Source organism: Gymnogyps californianus, chromosome 1 (assembly GCF_018139145.2).
Source record: "Gymnogyps californianus isolate 813 chromosome 1, ASM1813914v2, whole genome shotgun sequence".
Classification (NCBI taxonomy): domain Eukaryota; kingdom Metazoa; phylum Chordata; class Aves; order Accipitriformes; family Cathartidae; genus Gymnogyps; species Gymnogyps californianus.
In genome coordinates this window covers 44637825-44662839 of record NC_059471.1, presented here as the reverse complement: position 1 = coordinate 44662839, position 25015 = coordinate 44637825, and the positions used below count along the sequence as shown (strand labels likewise).

Here is a 25015-nt window from a genome sequence, read left to right as displayed (position 1 = left end):
AAGCCAGCTGGCCAACTGGAGTTTCCCTCTTCATGTGGAATGATAATTCGGGTGCTGAAGGATAATTGGAGAGTTGAATTTGAGGGTGGCCTCAGTACCCTGGGGGACTCTGTGCCAACTGCTTTAAACGAACCGAGCGGGGCCTGCGGTGACACTACTTTTTCTTGCAGGTTTTGAGATCAGCCATGCTGCTGAACTACTGTATTAATACCGTGCGTTGCAGACAGCGCTTGCCAGTGAAAAAAGCTCCTCTACCTTTGGTTTTGTAATGTATTCTGGTGCATGGGTCTGCTGTGCCTGTCTCTGTTTGCATTAGGTTAAACGCTGCTGAAGTAGATGGGCCTAATTATGGCCTTTCATTCAAGATTAATATGAAGCCATTAAGCTGGTTTATGCAACCAGGTAGCTGAGCAATAGAAACATCTAAAACAAGTATGAGGCAATGTTGGAGGCTGAAACCATGCAGTCAGCGGGCTTTTGTTGTGAAAAGGCATGGGAAACGCAGCAGCGAGCACTGCCTTCATTGATGGACTTGAGACAAAACACACGATGAGAGAAGAGTCACAGCGAAAGACTAGAAAGAGCTACCAAACCCACCGCTGGTCCAACCCCAAATCCGCGGGCTGAGCTCAACAGGGAGGCCTGCGGCTCTGAACACCCCGCGACGCCGGTGTTATTCGCTTCACCCTGCGCTCAGCAAAATAAGCTCTGGTAGCTCTCTTTCGCAGTGACGGCACACGAATGATTGCCCAATTCATTGCCAGCTTCCCGTCCGAGCAGAAACGCTCCAAAGAAACTCGGGCGTTTTTCTAATGGCTGGATCAGAACAGGGTAATGCTGCAGCAACGCTTCTGGGAGTTCTCTCCCTCCGTTCTCCAAAACAGCCCTCTTATGTTTGCAGTTGTGCAGTTAGGTGAGAGGCAGGCAGATTTTCTTGGTAATTAACCAGGTCTTCATTGACTTCGTTAATGCTATCCTAGGTATTTTTTAAAAGGAGGGATTAGCTGACATGTGGGAGAGGCTAATTAAGAGAGAAAAATCATTTCAAGAAAAATCAAAGTTACAAACAAAGGTTGTAAGGAAAGAACAGAGAAATCCGAGAAAGGATTTAGGAGCCGGAGTTTAACAACTGAATTTTGAATAAATTGATAGTTGATTTAATTGGATGATTACAATTTGGTAGTAAATGATATTTAAACTGACTCTTTTATTGGTTTTAAGATAAATTTCTTTTAAAAACCTCAGCGTGCCTGTTTTCTTTAAGCTCGGCAGAAAGGACGAGAAGACAGATGTAATGCCCAGATCTGAACATACACATCCACTCGAATTTTTCAATTGAACCATACTTCCATCTCCCAAAGGAAAAGTACTGAAAAGGAGACACTGCTGTGGGGGGCACTGCACAGCGCTGCTATGGGACCTTCCTGCCTTTCGAGGGCATGAAAGGACCTTTTGGGGGAGAAACTTCTTTTGGGCAACACTGTAGATGAGTGTGAATAGGTTTTAGCCATTTTGAAAGTGGGAGAGAATTTGTTTACTTCTTCCACGCACCCAACGGGCACCTTTAATTTACAATCATGCTACTGTGGATGGACAATTGCAACCATTTTCAGGCTACTGTATGCTTCCTTTAAAGTTCTGATGGCAGAAAAGCACCATCCCTTACCCCTTCACATTTATTACTTTCATCAGGGCAGGATGCAGAAGTGCCAGGTACTTTCCAAAGAGACAATCCCTGCTATGAAGAACAGACATTCTTAGCTTAATATTGCTATGATTTCCAGCTCCCAGTGCAAAACCACAGAACTTGCATTGTCAGGAGCTACAGAGAGCACACGCACGCACACACACACATTAGGCACTTTGTTTTATTTTGCAAAAAAAAAAAAAAGTCTTTATATATAAACCATTTCATTCTCTCTCAAAACATTCTACAACTATACAGCTGTTTGCTCTGTCATTTGCATAGGAAATACCACAATACAAAAATAAGGTAGGGGGGAGGCAAAAGAAGCAAAACAGCAACCAATTTATGCATGTGTTTCCACGTATAAACATTTGAAGCCTTACAAAATTATTTACATCGTTCGTCAACTATTTACATTAAGAGCAACATTTCTAACTATAACAAACAAAACTATAATTTATCAAGTATATGTAAAATTGTCTTAAAAAAAAAAAAAAGTGTCTATCATATACCACAAATAAATAAAGACAAACAACAGTTTTAACAAAGCTAGGTTTTCCTGCAAGACCCTTTTTTGGTATTTTGATTGTCTATTCTAGCCTTTGGTTGACAGCTTAATGTTACGGCTTGTGAAGTCCAGACACTTACTAGGTTTGTTTGGTTTTCTCCTGTTGTCTGGCCAAATTCTACATGGTCTAACCTCGTCTTTGGCCCTTCATCTACTATTTCAAGGCTGAACACGGCGGATCAAAGTCATTGTTAGCATAAAAGGGCACCACTTCATTGACTTCAGTGGAGTTTCGGCTACTTTTGTCAGCAGTAAATTTTCCCCTGCGTGTGTCAATCTGGAAAGTGGATTAACTAAACTGCACTGTAATTTTAAACAAAATTACTGTATCCTTTACCTTCTAGTAAATTACATGCAATATCCACATGAAACTAGATCATACTGGTGCTGAACCAGCTTAACATGTCTGTATATGAAAATTGCATCCTAAATCCTTCTTTTTAAACTAAGTTTAGCTTATAGTAAGAGGTTTAACATTCTGTGTTTGTTGTAACTATCCCCGTTATTTAAGCTTCCAACATTGACTTTACAGTTCATTCTACATGTTTTGCCCTTTTAAGCAATTTGAAAACAAAATCCTGCTTTGAATATTCAGTGCACACCGTTGGAGTTAACAGGTACAGAACATCTGAATGCTTGGCTTATTTCTCTTAAGAGAAATGAAGCTAAGTTGGTACTGTTTTGAGAGGTATTTAAGTAACTTTTTTTGTAAATGTGCCGTGTTATCCAATGTAAAACAACTGCTTTTTTCAGATGATTCTTAGAAAACTTTTGTATTAAACCCAAAAAGCTGATTTGCATATTTACAAAATCTTTGTCATAGCAAACATGCAACATACAGAACAAAATGTTTTGTTCTATGGCTGTTTATGAATTTTTCTATGTCCTTTATCTCCACAGAACGACTTAACATTTAAAAAAACCCCACAAGTACTAAATATGTCCAGTAAAAACCTGACAGATTACAATTCATGGCTTTTCCACTGCGTTCATTCATCTGCAGCCTCTCATTAATTTGTTTACTAAACATTGTCACAATAATGACACTGCTTTGGTCAAAACACCGCAAGAGAAAAAAAAAAGTATAAAGCTGCAATGTGTCAAGACATAATACTTGTAAAGAGATGAAACCTGCTGACTAAAGCCATATACATCATGAGAGCAAACAAACAACCGAACACTCTGGTATGGTGATACAGTGTCTTCCCTTTTTCTGCATAAATATACAAAATATACATTTCCAGTTTCTTTTGAGATTTCTTTTAAATGGATAACCCATACTCAAAAATTAAACTAATTTTAGTTGTATGTCGAGAGTCAATAGGAAATTGCATAGATACAAAACAGCCTCAACGACAAGTCCAGCTTTTAGTTCTGATGCCTCTTCATGTGGAGAGCCAGGTGATCTGAGCGGGAGAAGCTGCGATTGCAGACAGCGCACTGGAAGGGCTTTGCCCCCGTGTGCTTCCTGTAGTGGCGCGTTAGTTCATCCGAGCGAGCGAATCTCCAGTCGCAGCCTTCCCACGTGCACTTGTACGGTTTCTCACCTGAAAGAGAGCACAGAGAAATGAGACTGTCAGCTGTCACTCTTTGGGAGAAAATTGATGCGAGATCACGTTGAATGGCATTGCTCTCCAATTTAAAGAAGAAATAAATGACAAAACAGGAGCTGATGTTTCCTAATTATTCACAGCTCTATTCAATAGGCCCCAAACTAACAGCCCCTTTGTTTTTTCAGCGAATTTTGCTCTTGAATCTGTGATTTAATACCTTGGTAAAACTAAGAAACTTTCAAACATACAAATTGGAGACAGCTATGGTAGAGAAATGCACAGAGGTAAAAGAACTGCATGAGACTGAAATAGGCTCCCTTAAACTCATCTCAATATGAGAGGGAGTAGGAAAAAAAAGCAGTCTCACGTGACAATCCAGCCTAGTTTGTAACTTACGCTTGCACCTTTTAAAAATGGGTAAATTAAGTTATACAGAGCTTTTTTTAAGAGGTCTGAAATAGGAAGGAAGATTTCTATAAAGATTCTTTGTAGTGTGCAGAACTGTTCAAGAGCTTCTGATGTGTGAAGAAAGAGGCACAGTGTGTTACAAACACAACAGGGATAGTATTTTCCTAAATGTCAGAGGCAATAAAAACTTGCGGTATCCTGGTTTGGGCTAGCTATATATAGGAGAAAGCACCTAAAAGATCAAAGCGCCCATTTTCAGAATCGAATGTCTACAATCAGGTGCTTAAATAGCCGTATTTTAGAGGTGGCAAGTGCTTGCTGTCTCCATCAGTTTATACTGTCATAGGGGCAGCATGGCGTCTCTGAAAACTTGATGTGTTGCAGCAGCTCTGAATACAGCTTTGAAGTATCCAGCTAGTCTTGAATATACCAGCCCAAGCACCCAAAATATTTGCATTCATCCATTTTAGAACTATAAATGTGGTATTTTAAGCACGCCTATAAATTATAGATTTGTTCGTTGAAATGGGAGAAACATGAAGCCACAAAACTAAGATGACTTCTGTGTGAAACCAGAACTTTAAGCATGTACATACACCTGCTCGGGAGCTGGTACGGACATGATGTCACCATACAAGCAAGCTTCGTATAAAGAAAGAGGCTAAGATTACTTATTTATAGGCTATTGGTTGACGTTGGTTGACAAAAACACCCTTCAGTTGGGAGAGTCGATAGCTATCTATAGCCTTTATACTAACTTGACCCATTAGGCAAAACCAGAAAGAAAACTGAGTTTATCAAAGCACTCGGCAGTAGCTTCATCTGGAGCAGAATCAGACCAAGGCTGAGCTTTCCAAAAAGTCCTTTCCAACACATCTTACAGATCCTCTCCCTCTCCATTGATCTCAGACCTTTACCCTCACAGTCTCAATCCTACAGCACTGTGGAGTAGCTCCTACTTTTCCATTTTACCATCACACGAGCATGTGGAAGAAGGACAGAAGCCAGTATCCTGCAATCAGACTGTTTGTTATGCACCAGTTATGCAGAGAACACCATTTGAGAAACTCAAAAACATTACTTCAGAGATGCTAATTTATCATTCAGATGAAATTATGAAACTGGTTTTGTCTGGGAGTTTCTGTTGCTTCTTCTGATCAACTAACTAGTAACCTTCTGTCTACTACTAGGAGCAGAATCAGCCCTTTGCACAATGGAGACATGGCTTCATGTTAGCAGCACAGTCACAACCAGAACCAGACCTCTACAAGAAAAACTAACCACCCAACCAACCAACCACCTCTTTGCGTAAGCGGCGAATGGGATTTATTGAAATCACAGTGGAAACATAACATCCCTTAAGAAAAAGAAACTTAGAGCCTGGCATCACCTCTCACAGAGTTCAAAATTATTTGGTGGATGGCAAATCAGGATACAAATCATTACAAATTTCTATCATAGCTGAATTTACTCTGCCCGATGCTGATTGAAGACTGGAATGATCTAATATATAGGACTCTTTTTTGCTCCATGCAACATATACTATAGGTTAAAATACAGATTTCATTCAAACCTAGTGCATAAAGCTTTTCTAACATCCAAGAAGCCAGTTGAGATAACACATTTGGTCTTCACAGCAGAATGACAGGAAAGGTCTCTATTCAGTGAGGGATCTTTTGCACTATATACATCATCTTTAATGTATTTAAACTGGGTTATTAATGCAGTCTGTAAAAGACTGTGTTGCTGATGCATAGGCATAGCACCAGGGACATCTTCCGTGAACGCTTTGTGTTAAAACACACATGCACACACGGAGGTTGCACAAAAGCACTACTCCTGCAGTCGAAGCACCTTAACTTAAAGCCAGTGTATTTCTTTCTTTTTCTCCTTTCTTACCCCTCTTCCCCCATATTAGCTTCAAACTCTTCTTTAAAAACTTTCACTTAAACCTGCCATATTATACTTGATGCTAAACTCCCAATCTTGTGATTCTCCCACCCTAACTGCCCAGAAAGAGCATATATACGGTCAGGCCTCTGTATACTCTGAACACTTGCTTATCCATTTTGCAGAATTACATTGGGAATGAGAGAAATGGTCAAGAGGTTGGGGAAATAGCACTTGTTGAGCAAAAGCCAAGGAGTATACAGACTGAATGAGACTGGAATGGGGACGAGGAGATTAAAATCACGGTTTCCAAACCTGGCGTCAAGGAGGTATGAAGTATATGAAACCTCACCGTACACTACACTGTACTGAAAAGCAGTCTCAAAGTTGTCCCGCGTAGGTGGTACCGGATTCTGTTTGAGTCCAAACAAAACTGCTGCCCCCCATTAAAACTTTTTTCTAACCTGCGAGCAGCATCAGCAGGTGATATGAAGGCTCCTGGCATACGAACCGCCAGCAGTCGGGGCAGCGGTGAACCCTGTGCCTTGCAGGGTGCCACGGCTTCCAAGTCAACACTGAATCCAATGGCCAGACCTCCATGAAACTCCAGGGGACCCAGCTTCCCAGAGATACTATCTAGAAACTTACCCCACTGCCATGGTCACTTCAACGCATGCCATAGCCACGAATCCTCCTGGGCAACAGCGTTGCTCAGGAGAAAAGCTAGGCAGTGCCATGCGGAACAGCACCGCTCCTCCTTGCCGGCCAGCTTCTGCAGACCTGAGCTAAACTGAGCAGCGCTCAGGGGATGTGCGGAGGGGAACAAGCTGGTGCCTTACACAGATTGTTTTAACAGTGTTACTTTTATGTACTGGAAATTAAAGCCAGAACGCTGCTTTTAACCCCTGCTTTGGCCAACAGTGAGAACTGGAAAATGTATTTTTAGCACCAATGTAGAGGCGTGGATTATTTTGGATAAATCTGAGGAGTAAAATACTGAATATCTATGTTTGTAATGCTAGTTTCCGTTGGAAAGTTCTATTTAAGAACTGAATCAATTTCAAATGTTTTCCTTTTGGGCAAGGAGGAAGAGGGGCAAGAAAAAGAAGGTGGAGATTATTTTCACTCCTTTAAAGAAAGCAGAAGAACAACTAGCTGGTAGTGTTTTCTCTGTCTCAACCTATACACATGCTTTTTGTCATTTAGCAGAAATAAGAATTTGGTTTAAGTTCCTGTAGCAAGGGAAAAAGAGCCTCACGTTACATATTTTCTGAAGTGATCCTACTTGTTTGCTATGCTGACTTTAAAGCACTAAGAAATCTGGGGTTGAAGATTTATTTTAAAAAAAGCAGGTATACACAACAAGGGACACTGAACTCTTTATCCACTGTTTTCATTGGCTACATATTAATGTAAGATTTGTTTACTTTAATGATTGTGCGAAATACAGTAGCTGTAAAGTTTCAGAAATACTTGGTTTTCCTCCAGCAATTTAGGGCTTCTATAGGGTGTTAAACCAAGAATGCCACTGGTCATCAAATACGAAGGCAGTACAGCTTGGTTACTGGAACACGATCGCGGTATCAAACAGATATTTCACTGTAAAAGCAAGAAAACAGCTAACTCCTCCACTTCAGGGGAGCTTCCACGGGATTTGTTAGAATGTCAACACTGTTCAACTAAAACACCATGGAGGAAGCTGGTACCGATTTCCAGCCAAATAGCACACTCCAACCCTTTCTTCCCAAGCCAGAAATATTATACACAGCACTTCTGGGAAACAGAACTGCTTTCCTTTAAATTATACTTCAACAGGATAGGGATTTCATAAATTTAATTGGATTTCTGCATAACCTCCTTCCAGTATCACTGATTTAAAATATTTTGCTAGGCTTATACATCACAAAATATATTTCTAAGTTCTTGAGCTGTTAATACATATCCATTCTCCAGTTTAAAAAAAAAAGACATTTGTGGAGCATGAGAAACAGACTTGTACTTGAGCACAGAAATTTTAAGCCTTAATGTTTAGTTTGGAAGCTCTTTTACAGAAAGCACCTAGCAAGAGATAAGGGAGTTTAACCTGAAAGGAAACTATTTTGCTTGCAATGTGTCTGTCTGCTAGAAAAAATAATTTACAATGCTGTGAGATTGCAAGGATGTTAAAAAGATGTCTGGATATCCACATACAACATGCTAACCTAACCAGCCACTTCAACAGATAAACTATCCCAAGGTAGATCCCAAGGTTCGGGATCCTTGGCGATACCACAAGAGAATGGTCTGGACCAGTGAGGCACACCGTGTTGGCTCTTCTCCCTTTAATTTATCTTCTTGGGATTTAGTAGTGTCAAAATGCACCAATTGCTTTCCTAACATTAATTCTAGCCACTGGCAGTGACCGTCATGGCCATGCTCGTTTGGGTAAAGGTACAGTGCCACTAGTGGGACAGGTGACAGTCATTTTGAAGACACCCTCTCTCTTCAACACACAGCCTCTGTTCAAGAAAATGTTTCTGTTTAAAATTCTGTTTGGAAAAAATGAGTCACTGAAAACCTCCATTAGTGATTAATTTCCCCATTAACGAGAAAATAAGCTTCCCTATTTCACCAAAGAGTTGTGTGACTTTATTTCTGCAATTCACTGCTAGGAGGGCTTGCTTTAAATATACAACTGCAAACAGCAAGGGTCGGATTTTCAAACCTAAAGTTAGGTAACTCTATTGGTATGCAGAAATCCCAATACAAGTATTACACCAGTCAATGCCTGCAACTTCTCTTATTTCCTATCAGAAATTTCTGTCAGAGCGGTGAGTTTGGAGCTTCCTTGAGGAAGAAAAAGCAGCACGCTTTTCAAAGACTGCGAAAAGACAACACCCGATTACAGCTCGTAAGGGTATAAAAGTATAAAGACATCCCCCTGCCATTCTTTCCATCATTGTAATATTACTTGTGTTTATTATGGAATTATTTCCAGTGACAAGTGTTTAGCCTTAAAAAATATTCAACTAGGTGTGATAAAAAGGTGGTAGGCAAAGCAGAAGTTTCTGAACCATAATTACGCCAGTTAGGTACATAACCTATAATATGCCCAGTTTTAAAACATGTTATTATAAAGATTTATGTTGTCTCAAAGTTTTCTGGTGCATTTGTTTTCAAAATTTTCACATCTCAACATCAGTTGTCTTAGTTCCCTGACATGCTATAGCCTCAAATTTTTAGGAAAAATAAGAACAAATGAAATGCTTTTCCTCTGGTTTAGTTTGCCTGAAATAACTTTCCTCTAGTTCATAGCATCACAGTTTTATACTCTGGTCTCTTCCAGGCTGACTGGAACCGAAAGGAGTTGCTTGGGTGTATGTCTGCACTCATTCAAAAGAAGTTTTTAGCTCCCAACATTTACCTAAAATTAGAGCTTCCTTCTGCCATTGACTAAGCACTGTAGTTGCCATTAAAAGCAGCTTGTTGGTTGGATTTTTGCTCTTTTTAAGACAGGTTTTTTTTCAGAGAAAGAGCAGAAAGCTGAAATTTCAAAATAAAAAAAATCCCTCAGGTGTTTAAAAGCTCTTTAGTGCACTGAAATTCTCGGTTGTCCAAGATGAAGATGGATCAGAGGGCTGACAGCATGCAAGGTACGTCCAGCTTATTTTGTGAGTGACAAAATAAATGTAGTCCTTGAAACATCCAGCCCACCAGTGATATGAATGCATAACATATGCTGTACATTTTTAAAAGTGATAAAGCCTCTGCCTAGTATAGTAATGGCTAGAGGGTGACCATTAAGTACTACTTCACAACGAAACAGCATTTTAAGGAATCCTGTAACAGAGAGCTGTTGCACTTCATAAGTCCGATCACTGATAAATCAAGCAGTATTTGATCTCTCTCTAACAAAAGCACGAACAGGAAAAAAGATAACTGACTGGTAAGCAAAGAGGACAGTCAAAAGAGTTGTGTATCATTCACTTTCTGACTACAGAGGCGCAGAAGGCATTATCTTCTCAGAGCTCCCACCAGTGCCTGAAGCACTCTTACTTTGCTAAGTGTTGTCTTACGCAGTTCAAGGATTACTGGGGAATCTTGACTGGCCTGTGCAATGGTTTATTTTCTTTCTGGTGTAACATTCTGTCTTAACAGAGGTGGTCTCTCTTCAAGGAGATATGCAAACAAAGAGGAAAGGAATTTTTTTTTTTTAAGTAGGTTTATAAGAAATCCATGCCATCTGGGGTGCATGGCTGTGTCTACACATCCTGTGCTGAAGAACACATTTCCTCATCTATGCCTGTGATGCAAGAACAGCTCTTTAGCTCTCACACCAATAACACTGGCTCTTGTACAGTCAGATAAGAGGTGCTCTTAAAATGGAATTTATTAAACACGTACTGTAGACTTCCAGATTTCCATCTACTGTATGCACACACACCAAAAAAAAAAAATTGAAAGCAATACCTTAAAGCTATTTTAACTCAAAGTGAAGCACTGTACACTTGCCAAAATCAAAGGTTTTAATATGTCCTTAATCAGAGCTGTTAGAGATCACTGAATATAAATAATTCAGCCTGACAGGACAGGAATGCTGCTACCAAGATACTCAGACTAAACTAGGACATTACTTAAATGTTTCTAATCTTTCACCAATGGGAGGTGCAGGTCATCTAACAAACAACAAACAACACACTACCCTGGAACCAGGAGTCAATCGTCCCAGTCGAGCTCAGAAATTAATTACAATAAGGAATGTCTAATCAAATAATGGAAAGTTTTAATCACCGGCAATTGCTGTGAATCTTGGGACTGTATTAGCCTATGTAGGGCGGTCTCAAAATGAACTATATTTAAAGCTGGTCTCTTAGGTCAACAGTTTCCTTATCAGGAATCAAATATCCTGGAACTGAAGTTTAATCCTCTCAGGGAGTAATTGACAGAAACAACAGTTTTTTTAAGCTTTCATGCTTAGAGGGACTTTCTAGTCTTTTAATCAAAAAGAAAATATTAGGCTTTTCTTTTCAGTGTCTAAAATCTAACAGGAGTACCCCTCACCTGACACCTTGGAATTTAACTCCTGCTTCATAAAAATTGCGTGCTGGACGCCGATGTGAATGACCAGCAACATTTAATTAAATTTAGGTTTATGTTGCTAAGATTTCACTCTCTTTTGAGCAACACATTCAAACATGTCTCATTTAGGTTATGACTACAGATAAAGAACCGGATCAATTAATCCCAAGGTCTGTGATCATTCACCAAGTATTTGAAAAAAAAAGCATTATTTTCCCTTAAACTGTGGTTTGCACAGGAAAATAATGTACTTCCATTTCTCACACAGGCAACTAATGGATTTAGCAGAATTCATAAATAAAAGATACCAATATATTCTCCAGTAGTGTCTAGCAACACTGCACTTTAATGCACTTTGTCAACAGTTTTATTTAACTCTCCTCCATTTTTCCTTATTGTCTCTATCAATGATGGCATTTACTGACACCTCCTTGCAGTATAATCTGTGCAGCTGACTCATCTAACAGGTTAAAGCAGCAGAATCTGCACAGAAGTATTACCTAATAGCTATTTTCATGATGCAAAGATTTTTCCAGGATGAAGTTTGCTACGTACACAGAAGGCTGCAACCATGAGCAAGGCAGAGTCTTTTGGGGCCTTCGTTCCCCACTTGTACACCATAAGTGAAATCCCTCACCTAAGTCTCAGGATGATTTGAGTCAATACATGTTTTTGCAAGGTGCTTTTTTTCCAGCGGGAGTCCAACTACCACTTGTCTTCCCTTCTGAACAATGGGCATCCTGAATTCCCGGGCAATTCTATATGGTACCAGCTTTAACAAGCATCCGTTTACAGCTATGGTAAACTCGGAGCGCCAAGTCCTATGGACTGCTGAAGTCTATCGCACACAACTGGTTCTAATTCTGATGTACCATCAGAGCCTAATTCTGGATCTATTGAGGGCAGAGATCTAAAATAAAATAAAATGTTTGACACCTTGAGGAACCGCACAAGTCAGCAGCTGTCCCATGCCTACATAAACATTTGAAATAACTAAGGGACCTTGGAAGTATTTTGAGTGCATCTCATTTAGAGAAATGCCATTTCTCTTGAGTTATCTCGGCTTCCACTTCCCATCAACAAATACAAACTAGATCTATAGATAGAGATGAAATAGTTCTGCAGTTAATGCTAGAAACTATTAATGGCAAGCCCACCATGTGACCAGAGAACATGCCTGTACAAAGACTCTGTATACGGAAAACCAACATGCAGCTGGAAAATGTTCTCAATGTGCTTGCCTTGATGTGTTCAAAACAATGACAGATTTTCCTCTTAAAACCATACACAATTCTGAAGTGTGCAGCTGTTCACAGAAATAATAAAAAAAAAACCCACCCTGGAGCCAGCGGCTCTTCTGCAGCATTACAGGTAGGGTACAGGTAGGGTATTCCAGCTGCCTGCATATCAAAGGCTCAACTTCCATAGTCCAAATCTTTAACATATAAAGTAATCTAACAGGATAAGTTATAGGACCGCTGTTTCCAAAGAATTACTCGATATATATGTATATACTCAGATGCCAGAAAAGGAACCAAATGAGGTTTATCTACAACACACAAGTAACTGTTTTTCACTGACATTTGGCACATTTTTCAAGTTGGACATACAGCTGTTATGCCAGAGCCTTAAGGTGGTTTTACTACTGGACAGCCCACAACAAATGCATAACCCCCTTCCCCATTATATACCGTAGTTGCACAATGCTGGTTATGAAACAAAACTTGTTCCATGATTAACAGGTAAAATTATTTTAAAATAAAATCCCTGCTTCAAAAGGTCAAAAAATCCAATCTGTTTTGAGAGATGTTCCAACAAGTACTTTAGCAAATTGAATACCATTTTACCTGTTTCAGGAACAACTAACACCGAGTTAAGATACCATATTGAAATGTTTTAAGCTATTAGAATGTACCAGATATCTGCTCCAGAACTGCATGGAGATGGATACAAAATGTCCTGTATATTTGCAGCATTTGAATCTTTGTTCATGTTCAATTTTGAGGTTACCAGTTTACCAACAACTAAAATTTACTTCATAATTTACAAATGCTAAAGCATTTACCTAGAGAAAGAAAAATGTGTGTCTGCTTCAGCGACTAGTAGAAATACATTAACCTTGCTTCGCTTGTTACGTGAATACTGGATTCCTAATCAACAGCAAAAGTCCAGTGTAATTACATTAAATCAGAATAACTATACCAGCTTATACCACCTGAGTTGGTGTAAGGTAAATACCTTGAGAACACCTAAGAGAAAAATGTAAGGGATTTTCCTCTTGCCCATTTCCTGTAGTTTTATTTAAATGTAATTTATAAAGTCTGACAGCGTGTTCATATCTGAATTGGAGAAAAGACTCCAGCCTACATTCCACCTATCAAAAATAACATTTCCCTTAGGTTTGTTCTCAAAGAACGTCTATTAAACCCAGTGAAAGCCTTCAGAAGACAAAGGCTGCTAAATAAATACTGTGAAAAGGCTGAGATTTTCCAATACAAAAGGAAAACCATAAGGTCTGTCTTGACTTTTAATGGCAGACAAACTTTGCTGCGGGCTCTTTTATTTTAAGATGACAGATTGCTGAGAAGGGCGGGGACTGGTTGGGATGAGAGAGAGACTGCAGCCAATTTTAAAAGGTATTGTTAAGAAACTAAGAATAAGGAGAAAACAACTTCAGTGGTCCATGATTACTAAAGAACGGGTTTAGCCAGATAAACAGGTCTGCTATCCCTGAAGGGATTTGAAAGAATATCACACACAACTTTATTAAAATGGATTACGTGACACTTGCTTTAGACTTTGAAGGTAAAAGCTTCACAAAAGTCCTTTTTAAAAAAAAAAATAAAAAATAAAAAATCAAAGCTTAACAGTGCTGTATGAATTCATAGTTCTGGGGGATGGGATGCACAGAGGCACACACCCAAATTTAGCCCTCGGCATCGACCCCTTCTCTTTGGAGATCAATAGCGAGATTCCCCCGCACTCCTGGGGGAGCTGTGCGACTTCACAGGTTTCCCTGAGTTTGTGTTCATTTACTTTAACATTCATTTAATCGATTTACAGTACTGGGTAAGTCAGAGATCTTGCTCGTAATACACATGTCAACCACATGTTAAGGCAGAGATCAGAATCGGTGCTGGAAATCTTCAAGTATTAAGTGAATATTCAAGAGAGTTAAACTAATGCAAACTCTGAAATAACACAGGTAACAGGATACGGACTCACATTCTTGCATGTAATGCACGCTTTAGACAGTTTATCCCTTCATTCACCTCCCCAGAAGATCCTTTGTATTACAGACCTGCTTAAGTTCACTAGATTTTTATCTAAAACAACATTCTTGTTTCCATGAATACATCAGCTCCTCTGACCTTTGCACATTTATCCACATTTCTAAGGTCAAATATCTATAGGTAAAAAAGTGAAGGCAACAATAAACATTAATGACCCTAAGCAATATATATTAGCGATGTGGTATGTATTTCCATGCACACAAGTGTTAACTTTATAAACCCTAAAGTCATTACTACTCAAGGTACAAAAAAGATATAAACTGATTTGAAAAAAGAAAAGCGTACGTTTCAAATGCTGACTATGTAATGTTCATTTTTAGACTAAAGCTTTGCTTTTATCTCTCTTCCTAGTTACTGTATAATAGCAAGCGAGATATTTAAAACTGGTATTTAGTTGCTGGCCAAAGTGCGTAAGTGGATATCGCACACTCTTAAATTTACAGATTATTTATTAAAGAGCAACGGGATTATGCTCTCTGACATTATTCAGGTTTATAGCCTCATGAAAATATTCCTTTCTTACTAAGCTTACTGCTAATGAGTGATTATATATATCAAAAATATTTTTAACAGTGTTCTCGTTTAGTCTATTACTAACACAAAGCAATAATCTTTGTACAGTTGCTTTTAATTTTTTACTGTGACTGCAACACAGATAACTCTTTCATTTATCAAAACAAAATTTCCATAGTAACGTTCAGCCTGGAGATACTCAATTTCTTTACGATAATCCAACGATCGATTCAAAATAGCTGCTGAATAGAAGGCCTTGTTTCCATAGAGACAGTGAAACATTTTGTTAGATCATAGCTCATGCGAAGTTTTGTTTTGACTTTTGGTTTTAACTTAGGTGAAACCCCATTAGGTGAACGGCACAGCCGTAGCGCTGACAGCCTGCTTCAATAAGCGAGTTGCTTGAACTGTGACTCGTGTTCTGCTCTGAATCGAGGTCCATGCATAGAAGAGCTGGGGTTCACACTCGGTTTTAAAAACAGGAGTCGCAGCCCTCTCATTTGATTTCTTCACAAAATAAGTCATGTGCTTTTCACTGATTTAGCATAAGCACTTCTGTACTAAGATCCCAGCAAAGAACTGTCCTAAATAGCTTCAGGCGTGCCGTTGGCGAGGTATGTTTTTGTCCCCGTCTCCCTCTCTCCTCCTTCCCCCTGCCTCAGCAGGTGAAAGCTTAGGAAGAGCACCTAGGGCAGTTCCACCTCCCAACTGCTGTCCTCTGCACGCATGGCTCCTGCGCCCACGCACAAGCAACACTGTCCCCAGCTCCACTCAACGCAGGCCCATGAACGGGCACTGCCTCTGTAGCTGCAGGCAGAACTCGATCGAGGTACAAAAACCAAGCATGACGCACTGACACTTTTAATTTCCTCCATTTTTATGTCTTTCACCGACCAAAAATTGAAATTATGTCTTTTTAAAAAAAAAAATTATATAGAACCACTTGTCTTAAAAAAAAAAAAAAAGGCACGCTTAATGCTAAGGACGAAGCAAATGGAGATATCTTGGGAGTTTTCATGATGTTTCTGAAAAATTCTAAGATTAAATTATTCTAACAGGTCAAAGAGAAAGCCCAAATCAGAAAATTCTATCTATTTAGACAAATCTTGAAAACTGTAACATGTTTACTATGCTTAATTCATTATTCAAGGGAAAAAAAGTCCTTTTTTTTCTAATGCTTTATGGCATTTTAGATTGAAAAGGGAAGTTTCCATCCGTTTTATTCTTAGCTATTTTGAGTTCTGTATTACAAAAGGTTTAACAAAACTGCATTAAAAGCCATTTTTCTTCTCATTGACCAAACCTTAAATTTTTCTTAACTGAACCGCCAGCCTGAACCCACACCACTCTAAAGAAAACAGGGAGAAGATGGCAGATCAAACATGCTTGCTTTCTCAGAAAATGTGTAAGCCATGAACGAACAAGAGACAGAGAGAGAGTACATACCTGTGTGAGTTCTCAGGTGTGCTTTTAAGTGAGAAGACTTTGTATAAACTTTCGTGCAGCCTAAAACAAAACAAAACAAAAAAGCAGAGAGGCATTTCAGTAGGGAGAACAGGAATGCTCCACATTACGTTTAAACTTCCTCACTCAGTGCTGGGGTACTATCATTTAAGTTTACTACCTTCTGGCACCATCATAATTTAGAAGTAAAATTTGATATAGAAAGCTCCTAGGGATATGTTGCTTTACATAGAAAAATGCGTATGTTTCTGGTAGATTTACTACCTTGTAACGTAGTATAGACCAACAGCCGCTACAATCTACGTACAGTAACACCTGCTACAGAAGTTAACAACTCACAGGGGGACTTTATTTTTTAAAAATTTCCTAAAGGATTTGATCAAGCCAGACTCAGTGTCATCGTTACCCAGGGCTCAGCATAACTCTTTCACTGAGCATTTATCATACGGCACACCAAACAGGTGATACACCGCGGAGAACTATGTTGGTAAAGGGGGAGATCAACCACGAGCAGCAATTCCTCTCTGTGCTCGGATGGGTGTAAGCGTCTTGTATCTGGGATCACGTACTACATGGGGGCACAGTTTATAGTCAGGTCCCTCTTCCCCTTCAGCGTAGAAGGAGACGCTGGAAGGGAATCCATCTGGGGAAAATTTTCAGAGGTAGCTCTAATGGATTTATGCGGGCAGCCGAATCCCGTGTTCGTAACAGGGAAGATATGGCTGTGGCCTCGGCTACTGGGAGCTGAAATGATTCTTCCAGCGCCAGCAGATTCAAACTGAGCCTCTGCACCATCACGGGTACTGGAAAAGTGAGAGCAGGAGCTGCACGGTCACACTGACTTACATTAGAGAAGGCCATCTTTTTTTTTTTTGTATGGAGTTCAAGTTCTTTAACATGGTAAAATGCGCTCAGGCGTTTAAGAGAATTACAAATTACATGAAGAAAAGGGTATGTATTATTTAAAGAATGTGAAAGTGTGCCACAAAATAAAACAACGAAGAAGAGAAATTCTACTTTGACAAGAAATTATTTGGTTCTCCCTAGGCGTAGGCTACAGCTAAAGAAAACAACTTATACCTCATCCATGATTATTCACACTTTTTTTTTTTATTTCAAGAGCTGGGATTTTCTGGCACAGATTGCTTACCAGGATAGTCACAGTAGTGGATACGTCTTTTCTCCAGATCTGGGTTACTTCTCCTGTTGTATCTGACTGGTTGGATGTTCTGGGGGGTTATGGGGAGGGTCGCTGGTAAATTCGGATTGTGAATTGCCAGCTTGGAAGCTATAGTTGCGGCGTATGATGGAGGAGGGGTTAAATTCTGTAGCATCTCTGCTTGTCTGTCTGGACTTCCAGGCTCTGAGCTTGGGGGTGAAGGAGGGAAGTAAGTGGCCTGCTGCTGCAGAAACTGGTTTGGCATGGTGTAGGTGCAGGGGGGGATGCCCTGGAACTGTTTCATCGCAGTCTGTGGAACAGCCGAGGAGAGCGTGTTAAGGCCCGCCATGGCTGATGGCATGGAGACATTGTTAAGGGAGTCCATCACGGCTGCCTGAGTAGTAGTGTTGGGCATATCTAAATCCGGTGAGCTCAAGAGCTGATATAACTGGCCTTGCTGGGGCGTGACGGAAAGATGAACATCTGGAGTAGGAAGCTCCTGCTTGATGAAAATGTTGTTCACATCGGGAGTTTGGTGGGAGCTGAAGATGCTGGTAAATTCGGGGAGGGCCTGGGTGGGGGCAGGGGCAGGGGCAGTAGTTTCGCTCTGGTGACTGAAGATGGTGACGGGCTCTGTCTTGATGTGGGTTACACAAGGTCGCTGAGATTTGTACAGGCCAGTTCTCAGGTGGCTAATGTCGGGGAGGAAGACGTTCATGTTGATGCTGTAAGGCAACCCTTCGCTGTCAGTGAAAAACTGGTCTACAACCGAGGCACTGTCTCTTCTGTATTTCTTATGCTCGGGGATGACGGGAACGGGTGGGAGCTGAGGTGCCAGGTATTTCTCCATTTCACATCTTGTCTACAAAAACAAAACAGACCATAATCCACATGATTTGTTACCAACTAAGAAAGATGACGGCATGCAAGTTGTGTGAGGCTTTGCAAATAAAAGGCAATACTGTTCAGCCAGCCGCAAGCTACCTACGGAGGAAGTTATAAACATTCACACTAATGAAAACCTGTCTTTTATAATCGGCACAGTAATCAACATCATCAAGGACAAGGAGATAAAGTCATGGCACAAGTCGTTCACACAGAGCAAGCATTAAGATCGATCTGATGTTTCAGCGTACGACAAACTTTTCATCTTTTATGCCTACAAGACAGTGTGAGGCGCAGAAATGACAGGCGCTGTGCCTAATCTGCAGATCTCCTGCTCTGGAATTCACTGCTCAAGCAGGGTGACTGCCTATCTGTTTCACCCGCTTCTCTTTGAAATGCTAACTCTAAAAGCCACATCCTCAGCTGGCTATTTGAATGCTAATACTTCAAATAATTTTTTTTTTATATATATATATATATTCCATACTTCCAGGATTTTTCATCCTGACAAGAAAGGTATTTGATTAGAAATACGACACCAAACTGTAAAGTTATAAATCTCGAATAAAAAGAAGACCAGTTGACTGCATCACAGCACCCTTTGTGTAAAGTGTCTCCAGGACTACACTTAAAAAAAAAAAATAATCTATGCAGTGTATAATTGGCTAATAGCGTGATAAACATGTCCCTATCCATGCCTCGGTCCTATGAGAGCTCTTTAATTACTGGGAAATCATTCTCTTAGCGTAGTGGTGTGAGGGAATCCGTGGGTGGCTGGAGCCCGATACATTACTGGTACAGTCATCGGCAAAACATTTATCACGCACTCTCCAGTGGGCAAATGCTACATTCCCCCCTGCCCTGTCAAGAGAGCGCTCATACCAGACCCGTTTAGCACCCCGCAAGAGAAAGCAGCTGACAAACAGCAACTCTGCCCGAAAGTGGATTTTAGGACCTTTCTTCAAAGACCCCCGGTAAACACCACAAACAAACAGAGCCGCCTTCCCGTCCCTTTGATCTGGATCTGCCCCGACATGCCAGGCTACTTTTTCCAGCTCTTGTTTACGAGCCGAGGGCAGCTCGCTTTGAAGACGGGCGTTATTTATTCGTTGGGGAAGACACCGCCGAAACGCAGCGCCCGAACAGACCGCTGCCCGGCACCGGGGGCTCCCCGGGACCCCCCGTCCCACCGACCCCGGGGGCTGGCGGCCGCGGGCAGCCCCCGCGCAGGGGGAGGCCGGTGCCTCACAGGGGCGGCCCGCCGCGGCCCACCGGGAGCTGGGAGCCGCCTCTCGAGTGAACACCGTCCGCGGGCTGAAGCCCGGCCGCGCTCGGCGCCTTCCCGCTTTTCGCTCCTCCAGCTGTTTGCCTGTGGATCCGCTCCCAAACAGCCTCCTGGGACAGGCAGAAAGTCCCGGGAAGTCCCCCTCGCCCGGTGTGTCGTGTCTCCCCCCCCCCCCCCCCCCCCGAACATGACTCCCTGCGTGGGCGAGGAGGACAGGCGGCCGCTGTAATTCTGCCGCCGGGCAAGTGCAAAGGCAGCAGCTGTAGCTTTCAACACACCCGCGGGGGCAGCCCTGCTCCCCCCCCCCCCCCCCCCCGCCCCGGGCCGGCCCGTCAGCCGCCGCCGGAGCCCGCGCCCAGCCTCGGCCCCGGCCGCCTCAGCCGCGCCCCGGGCCGCCTCACCGCGCTCCGCCGGCGGGAAGGCGGGAGCTCTCCCCGCTCCGCGGCCCTCCGCACAGGCGGGCTGGGCGGCGGGGGCCGCTCCCCCTCACACACACCCCCACACACACCCCGCCGCCGCCTCAGCCCCGCACCTCGGGGTCCGCTGCCTCGCCCGCAGCCCGGCCCCACCCAGTCCCGCCCGCCCGCCCGCTCGCTCCTAAGCGGCCGCTCCCCGCCCGGGCGGCCCCGCCGCGGGAGAGGGGCGATGGCCGGTGGGCTGTGAAAGGGGTGGCCGCCGCCTACCTGTACCATCTCCTCCGCCGGCAGGGTCGCGCCGCCGCCCCCGCCGCCGCCCCCCGGGTGCTGCTGCTGCTGCTGCTGCTGAGGCGGCGGCGGCGGCGGCTGCTGCTGCTGCTTCAGGTCCTCCCCGGGGAAGATCGCTGCCTCCCTGGCCCCCAGCACGGGCTTGAGCTGCGCGAACACCGGCTCCTCGGGCTGCTGCACGGGACCCAGGCGGGCGCTCATGGTCAGCACCCTGGTGGCCATGAGGCAGGCTGGCGGCGGCGGCGGGTGCGGCGCGGACGGGCTGCCCGCCCCGGCGCAGGGGGACTGGCCCGCGGGCGGCTGCGGGCGGGCGGCGGGCGGGCGGGCGGCGGCTACTCGTGCGCTCACTCCCCAGGAGCCCCAGCCCGCGAGCGCATCCACTCCGGTGTCGTCAGTGCCTCCGCCTGTACCTGGCCACGGGTATCTACCCGGTGACACACGCCCGCCTCTATTTCACCCTACTCCACCCCCGGCCCCCCCTATACCCCACCCAGCCCGGCGAAGGGGGCCGGTCCTGCCGGCTGCCCTGCCTACGGGGGAGCGCGGACGGCTCCTCCCCGCGGCGTGCCTGTCCTGCCCTGCCCCGCCGCGGCGTGCCCAGCCCCGGGGAGCGCGGCGGCGGCGGTGCGGGATGGCCGGGCCTCGGTCCCGGCCCCGGTCCCGGCCCCGGCCCCAGTCCCGGCCCCGGTCGCGGTCCCGGTCCCGGTGGGGCGGTAACGCGCGGCCGGCAGCCGGGCTGCCCCCGGCGTTGCCCTGCCGGCCCAGCGCCCCGGGGAGAGGTGCCCGGCGCGGGGTCCGGTCGCCGCAGGCGTGCCGCCCTGTGCAGGCAGGGGCGGCGTGCAGGCAGGGCTGTGTGCAGGCAGGGCTGCCCGGCGCGGTGCTCGCAGCGAAGTGGAAGAGGGTTTTCAACAAGTGCGACGGTCTGCCGAGGCCCCTCTCGTGCTTTAGTATTATTTATAGTCTTTTAAAGAAGCGCTGCTAATGTAGGCATGCTAAAATAACCGTCTCTCCTACCTTTCATCTTCAAAAGGGTTTTAAAGGCAGTCATTCAAATTTACTATTTTTTGTCCCGAAGGCAACTCGAACTCGAAACCTGCTGCTAATAAGTTTCAGCGCGGCAATATACATCTCCACCATACGCTGTGAAAACGCTGTTACAGAAATAGCTGAGAGGAGAAGGAAGAAGGGGAGAGGAAAAGAGAGCGCGACAATTGTGTCTTCTCTTTCCCCCCCTCTCGGATGAGGCAAGTTTCTATTTACTTGTTTTGAGGTGTGGTTCCGACGCAAAGCGTGTTTCCCCGTAGACACAGGACGGTGAGCTAAGCTCCCGCATGTTTCACTGAAGGAGGAGAAAAAGGAGGGACGCTGTCGTTTTGTGCAATACCAAGGGGCTCACGTCGTATGGGAAAAGTACAGCACGTAGCGGAGCCTTGGAAAAAAACCAAACTTTCCACCTTTCCCCTGGCCCTGTCAGCCCTGGGCTCCCAGTTTGCAGGGAGAGAGTCTGTGAATCCGCGGAAATGCTGGCAACCTCCCCCTCCCCACATTTACCCCCTATCATTTACAGACAAGGCTCTTTTAAACGCAAAACCCCCATTTTTCTGGTTAACCTGGCACTCCTCCCCTTTGCCTTCCAGTCCACGGCGAGTAGGACGTCTCAGAGCCTGCATGCAGAAAGATAATTACAGAACCAGGAAAGAGTTCAGCATAACATTTCTTTACACAAACCGTCTGTTTAGCAATACGTAGCCGCTTGATGCTTGTTATTACTAAAGTAGATCCGGCTACTCCCATCAGTGTAGCATTTAAAGTCATGCAGGCTCATTTCCATCCAACACTAACACGTATTCGCATTTATACAATATGCGACTTCAGTGTCCTTTTCCGAAGACTCATCGCTGGCATTTCCTTCCCCATCCTAGCCTAGAAACAGGTGTTTTAACCAACAGATTTTAAAATCCTGTTTTGTTTTTGTGTGAATGCCCTTCACATAACCCTAGTTTAGGGTTATGCTTCAAACTGCATTTTTTGAATGCCCTTCATGCACCCTATTTCAACCCAGTTAGGCTTTGAACTATATTTTTGACCCTCTGAAATGACAAGTTTAGTATAAACTGCTCTGTAACAGCTTTAAAAATGCAAAACTAGTAATACTGCACTGTGCTGTCCGGAAATTAATTCGGCTGTAATTCTTCTGGATCAGGCACAATATAGGGCTAGGCAGCATCTGATGTAGCGCATATAGTAGTAACTTTCAGACATTTATGTAAATTGTATGGCTGTAGTAACTGAAATGTTTCTGAGACTTGCATACTTTAATTATATGTTTTACCTCCATCTGATTAAACGAATGATAAACAGATAATTTCAAAATTGTTTTTTTGTTTTGCTTTGTTTTATATATGTACATTTATAAAGGGCCTGCTCTGGCAAACACTTTGGCAGGTTAATTAGAATGGTATCGCCGAGTAAAGCTCTGTGTATACTTAAACATTTTCAGAAGCAGCTCTGAATGTGCTTTAATTTTTTTAAAAAGGATATAATTAGGTCTGAACGGCAGATAAATAAATCCAATCCCATCGCCATGTTTTTGTGCTAATGATGGGCCCGGTCCTACAGTCTTTTGCCAAGCAGCAGTCAATGGAAGATTACTAAAGACGATATAATTTTTAAAGGGCGATTTTATTTCTACTGTCACTAACAATTAAACAGGCAAGTCAGATCGACTCTTGTTCCTGCTCAGGTTCGCTGCTTATCTGACCTACACAGTGCTGCACTATTTAGCTTACAGATAGTCTAAATGCATGTTTAGATCCAGACAGAAAAATTATTTGATAGCCCATTTTAAGAATTTCCATTGTTATTAGATTTTATGCTTCTTTGAACAAATCACTTTTATTTACAAATTTAAAGTCAGTAATAAGCTGCCAACTAACATCATCTCCTAAATTAAATTGAAACGAGAGTTTGTTCAGAATTAATCATCAGAAAAAAAAACTGAGTTTACAGTTATAATAATTTTGGAACTTTTCTGTTTCTTCACTGATTTTGCAGACAGAGTTAGAAGTGAATTTACACCTTAACAGACAAATTTTTAGCAGAAAACCGAGTAAGTTCTTTTAAACCCAGCACAGTTCTGTTTGTGTAATTAACTAAGACTTTCGGCAGACGCGCTCAGGAGTTACGGTAAGTAAGTGATCATTCCTCTGCAGCAGAGTTCCCTGAGCAGCTTATAAAAATGACAACTCAAGGTCTTTAGTTACTGTCCCACAGAGCAAAAAAGGAGAAATAAAACGCTGAGTGGTAAGCACCTAGAGCTGGATATATGAAAGACACCTTTCAGTGTCTTTGGTCACTGGTAAGAGAAGCGCAACGCTCTGCGCTTGAAAGAGCATTACCGGGTTCAATGAAAAAGGGTTAAACTTTCTGAAACTATGTAAATGCTGCAGGTTCTGAGCGGGCAAGGATCCAGGCTTTCTGAATGAATGTAGACTCAATTACTTTGAACTCTCTTGTTCTGTGCATTCCTCTTCGCTTAGTAGAGCTATACCCATTAGGGGAGACAGGAGAAAACAAGAACAAATGTCAAGTCCCAGGCGGTCGGGAGCCTGGCAGTGGTGGAGCACAGCACTGCCCTGTGGGAGAGGGGTTGGGAGCAACGGAGTTCAGGATGGGTGGGAGGGGGGACGGGATGGAGACAGGCTCCCTGGTTTCCTAACTCATCGGCAGGTACTTGTGTTCCACTGCCCTGGTGGGGAGAGAAGGGCCGGAATTGATGGGGACCTGCACGTGCGTTGTTTGGAGGGCTAGGGAAGGAGTGGAAAGACGGGGACAAGCTGCTTCATAATGATGAGGTGAGGGGAACCCGAGGACCTCAGCTGAACTGAGCCAGACTTGAAGCCATAGGAAGATGTCTGATAATAATTTCAGGAGCTTTTAGCACATTCAGAGGCCTGTTCTGAGTCAGCAAATACCCGCCTCATTTTTTCATGTAAACTTACTAGAGAAGTGGAAATAAACTTTCTTCTTGCAAAATCAGTAGCCGTCTGTACTTTTGGCCACCCGTTAGACTCTGTCTCCCCAAGGGAAGAAATGGTTTCTCTTCTTACTTTTGACTTTCAAAAGAGAGCCAGTATGATCCTTTTACCTCAAGAAAGTAATTATTTTTCTCATTCTAACTTTCCACTGAAAAGAGGATTGCACTAGCCATGAGGTACCATCTTAACTCATGACAGGCTTTGCGAATGCCACTCGCGCTATATAATACAGCACCACCACAACGAGGAATGTAGCAGGGTGACTTTCTGTTAAAGTGAATGTGGAAAATCATGAAACGATAGCCTATTGCTGTGTACCTTTATCTGTTGCCATTTCAGGATTAGCTTACAGAAGTGTTCCCTTTGCTTAAGCAAAGGCAAGCCCGGTTCCCATTTTTCGTTTCACTTTACCAAAAATACTGTGATAGACCCTACGGAGAAAAGGATATTCCTCCTGAAATAACAAATGGCACTCCCTAATTAGCTCAGCTTGGCATTTTGAGTAAAAATA

The 25015-nt window shown here is 43.2% G+C and overlaps 1 protein-coding gene across 1 annotated transcript; it reads right to left on the bottom strand.

The window, feature by feature from the left end:
- Positions 1-1860: 1860 nt before the first annotated feature.
- On the bottom strand, positions 1861-20770 carry KLF5 (KLF transcription factor 5). Its single transcript, XM_050901472.1, has 4 exons — positions 20447-20770; positions 17585-18455; positions 16417-16476; positions 1861-3802 (listed from the first exon to the last, which is right to left on the bottom strand). The coding sequence occupies exons 1-4, from the start codon at positions 20687-20689 to the stop codon at positions 3624-3626; spliced, it is 1353 nt and encodes a 450-aa protein (XP_050757429.1). The 5' UTR covers positions 20690-20770; the 3' UTR covers positions 1861-3623.
- Positions 20771-25015: the final 4245 nt, after the last annotated feature.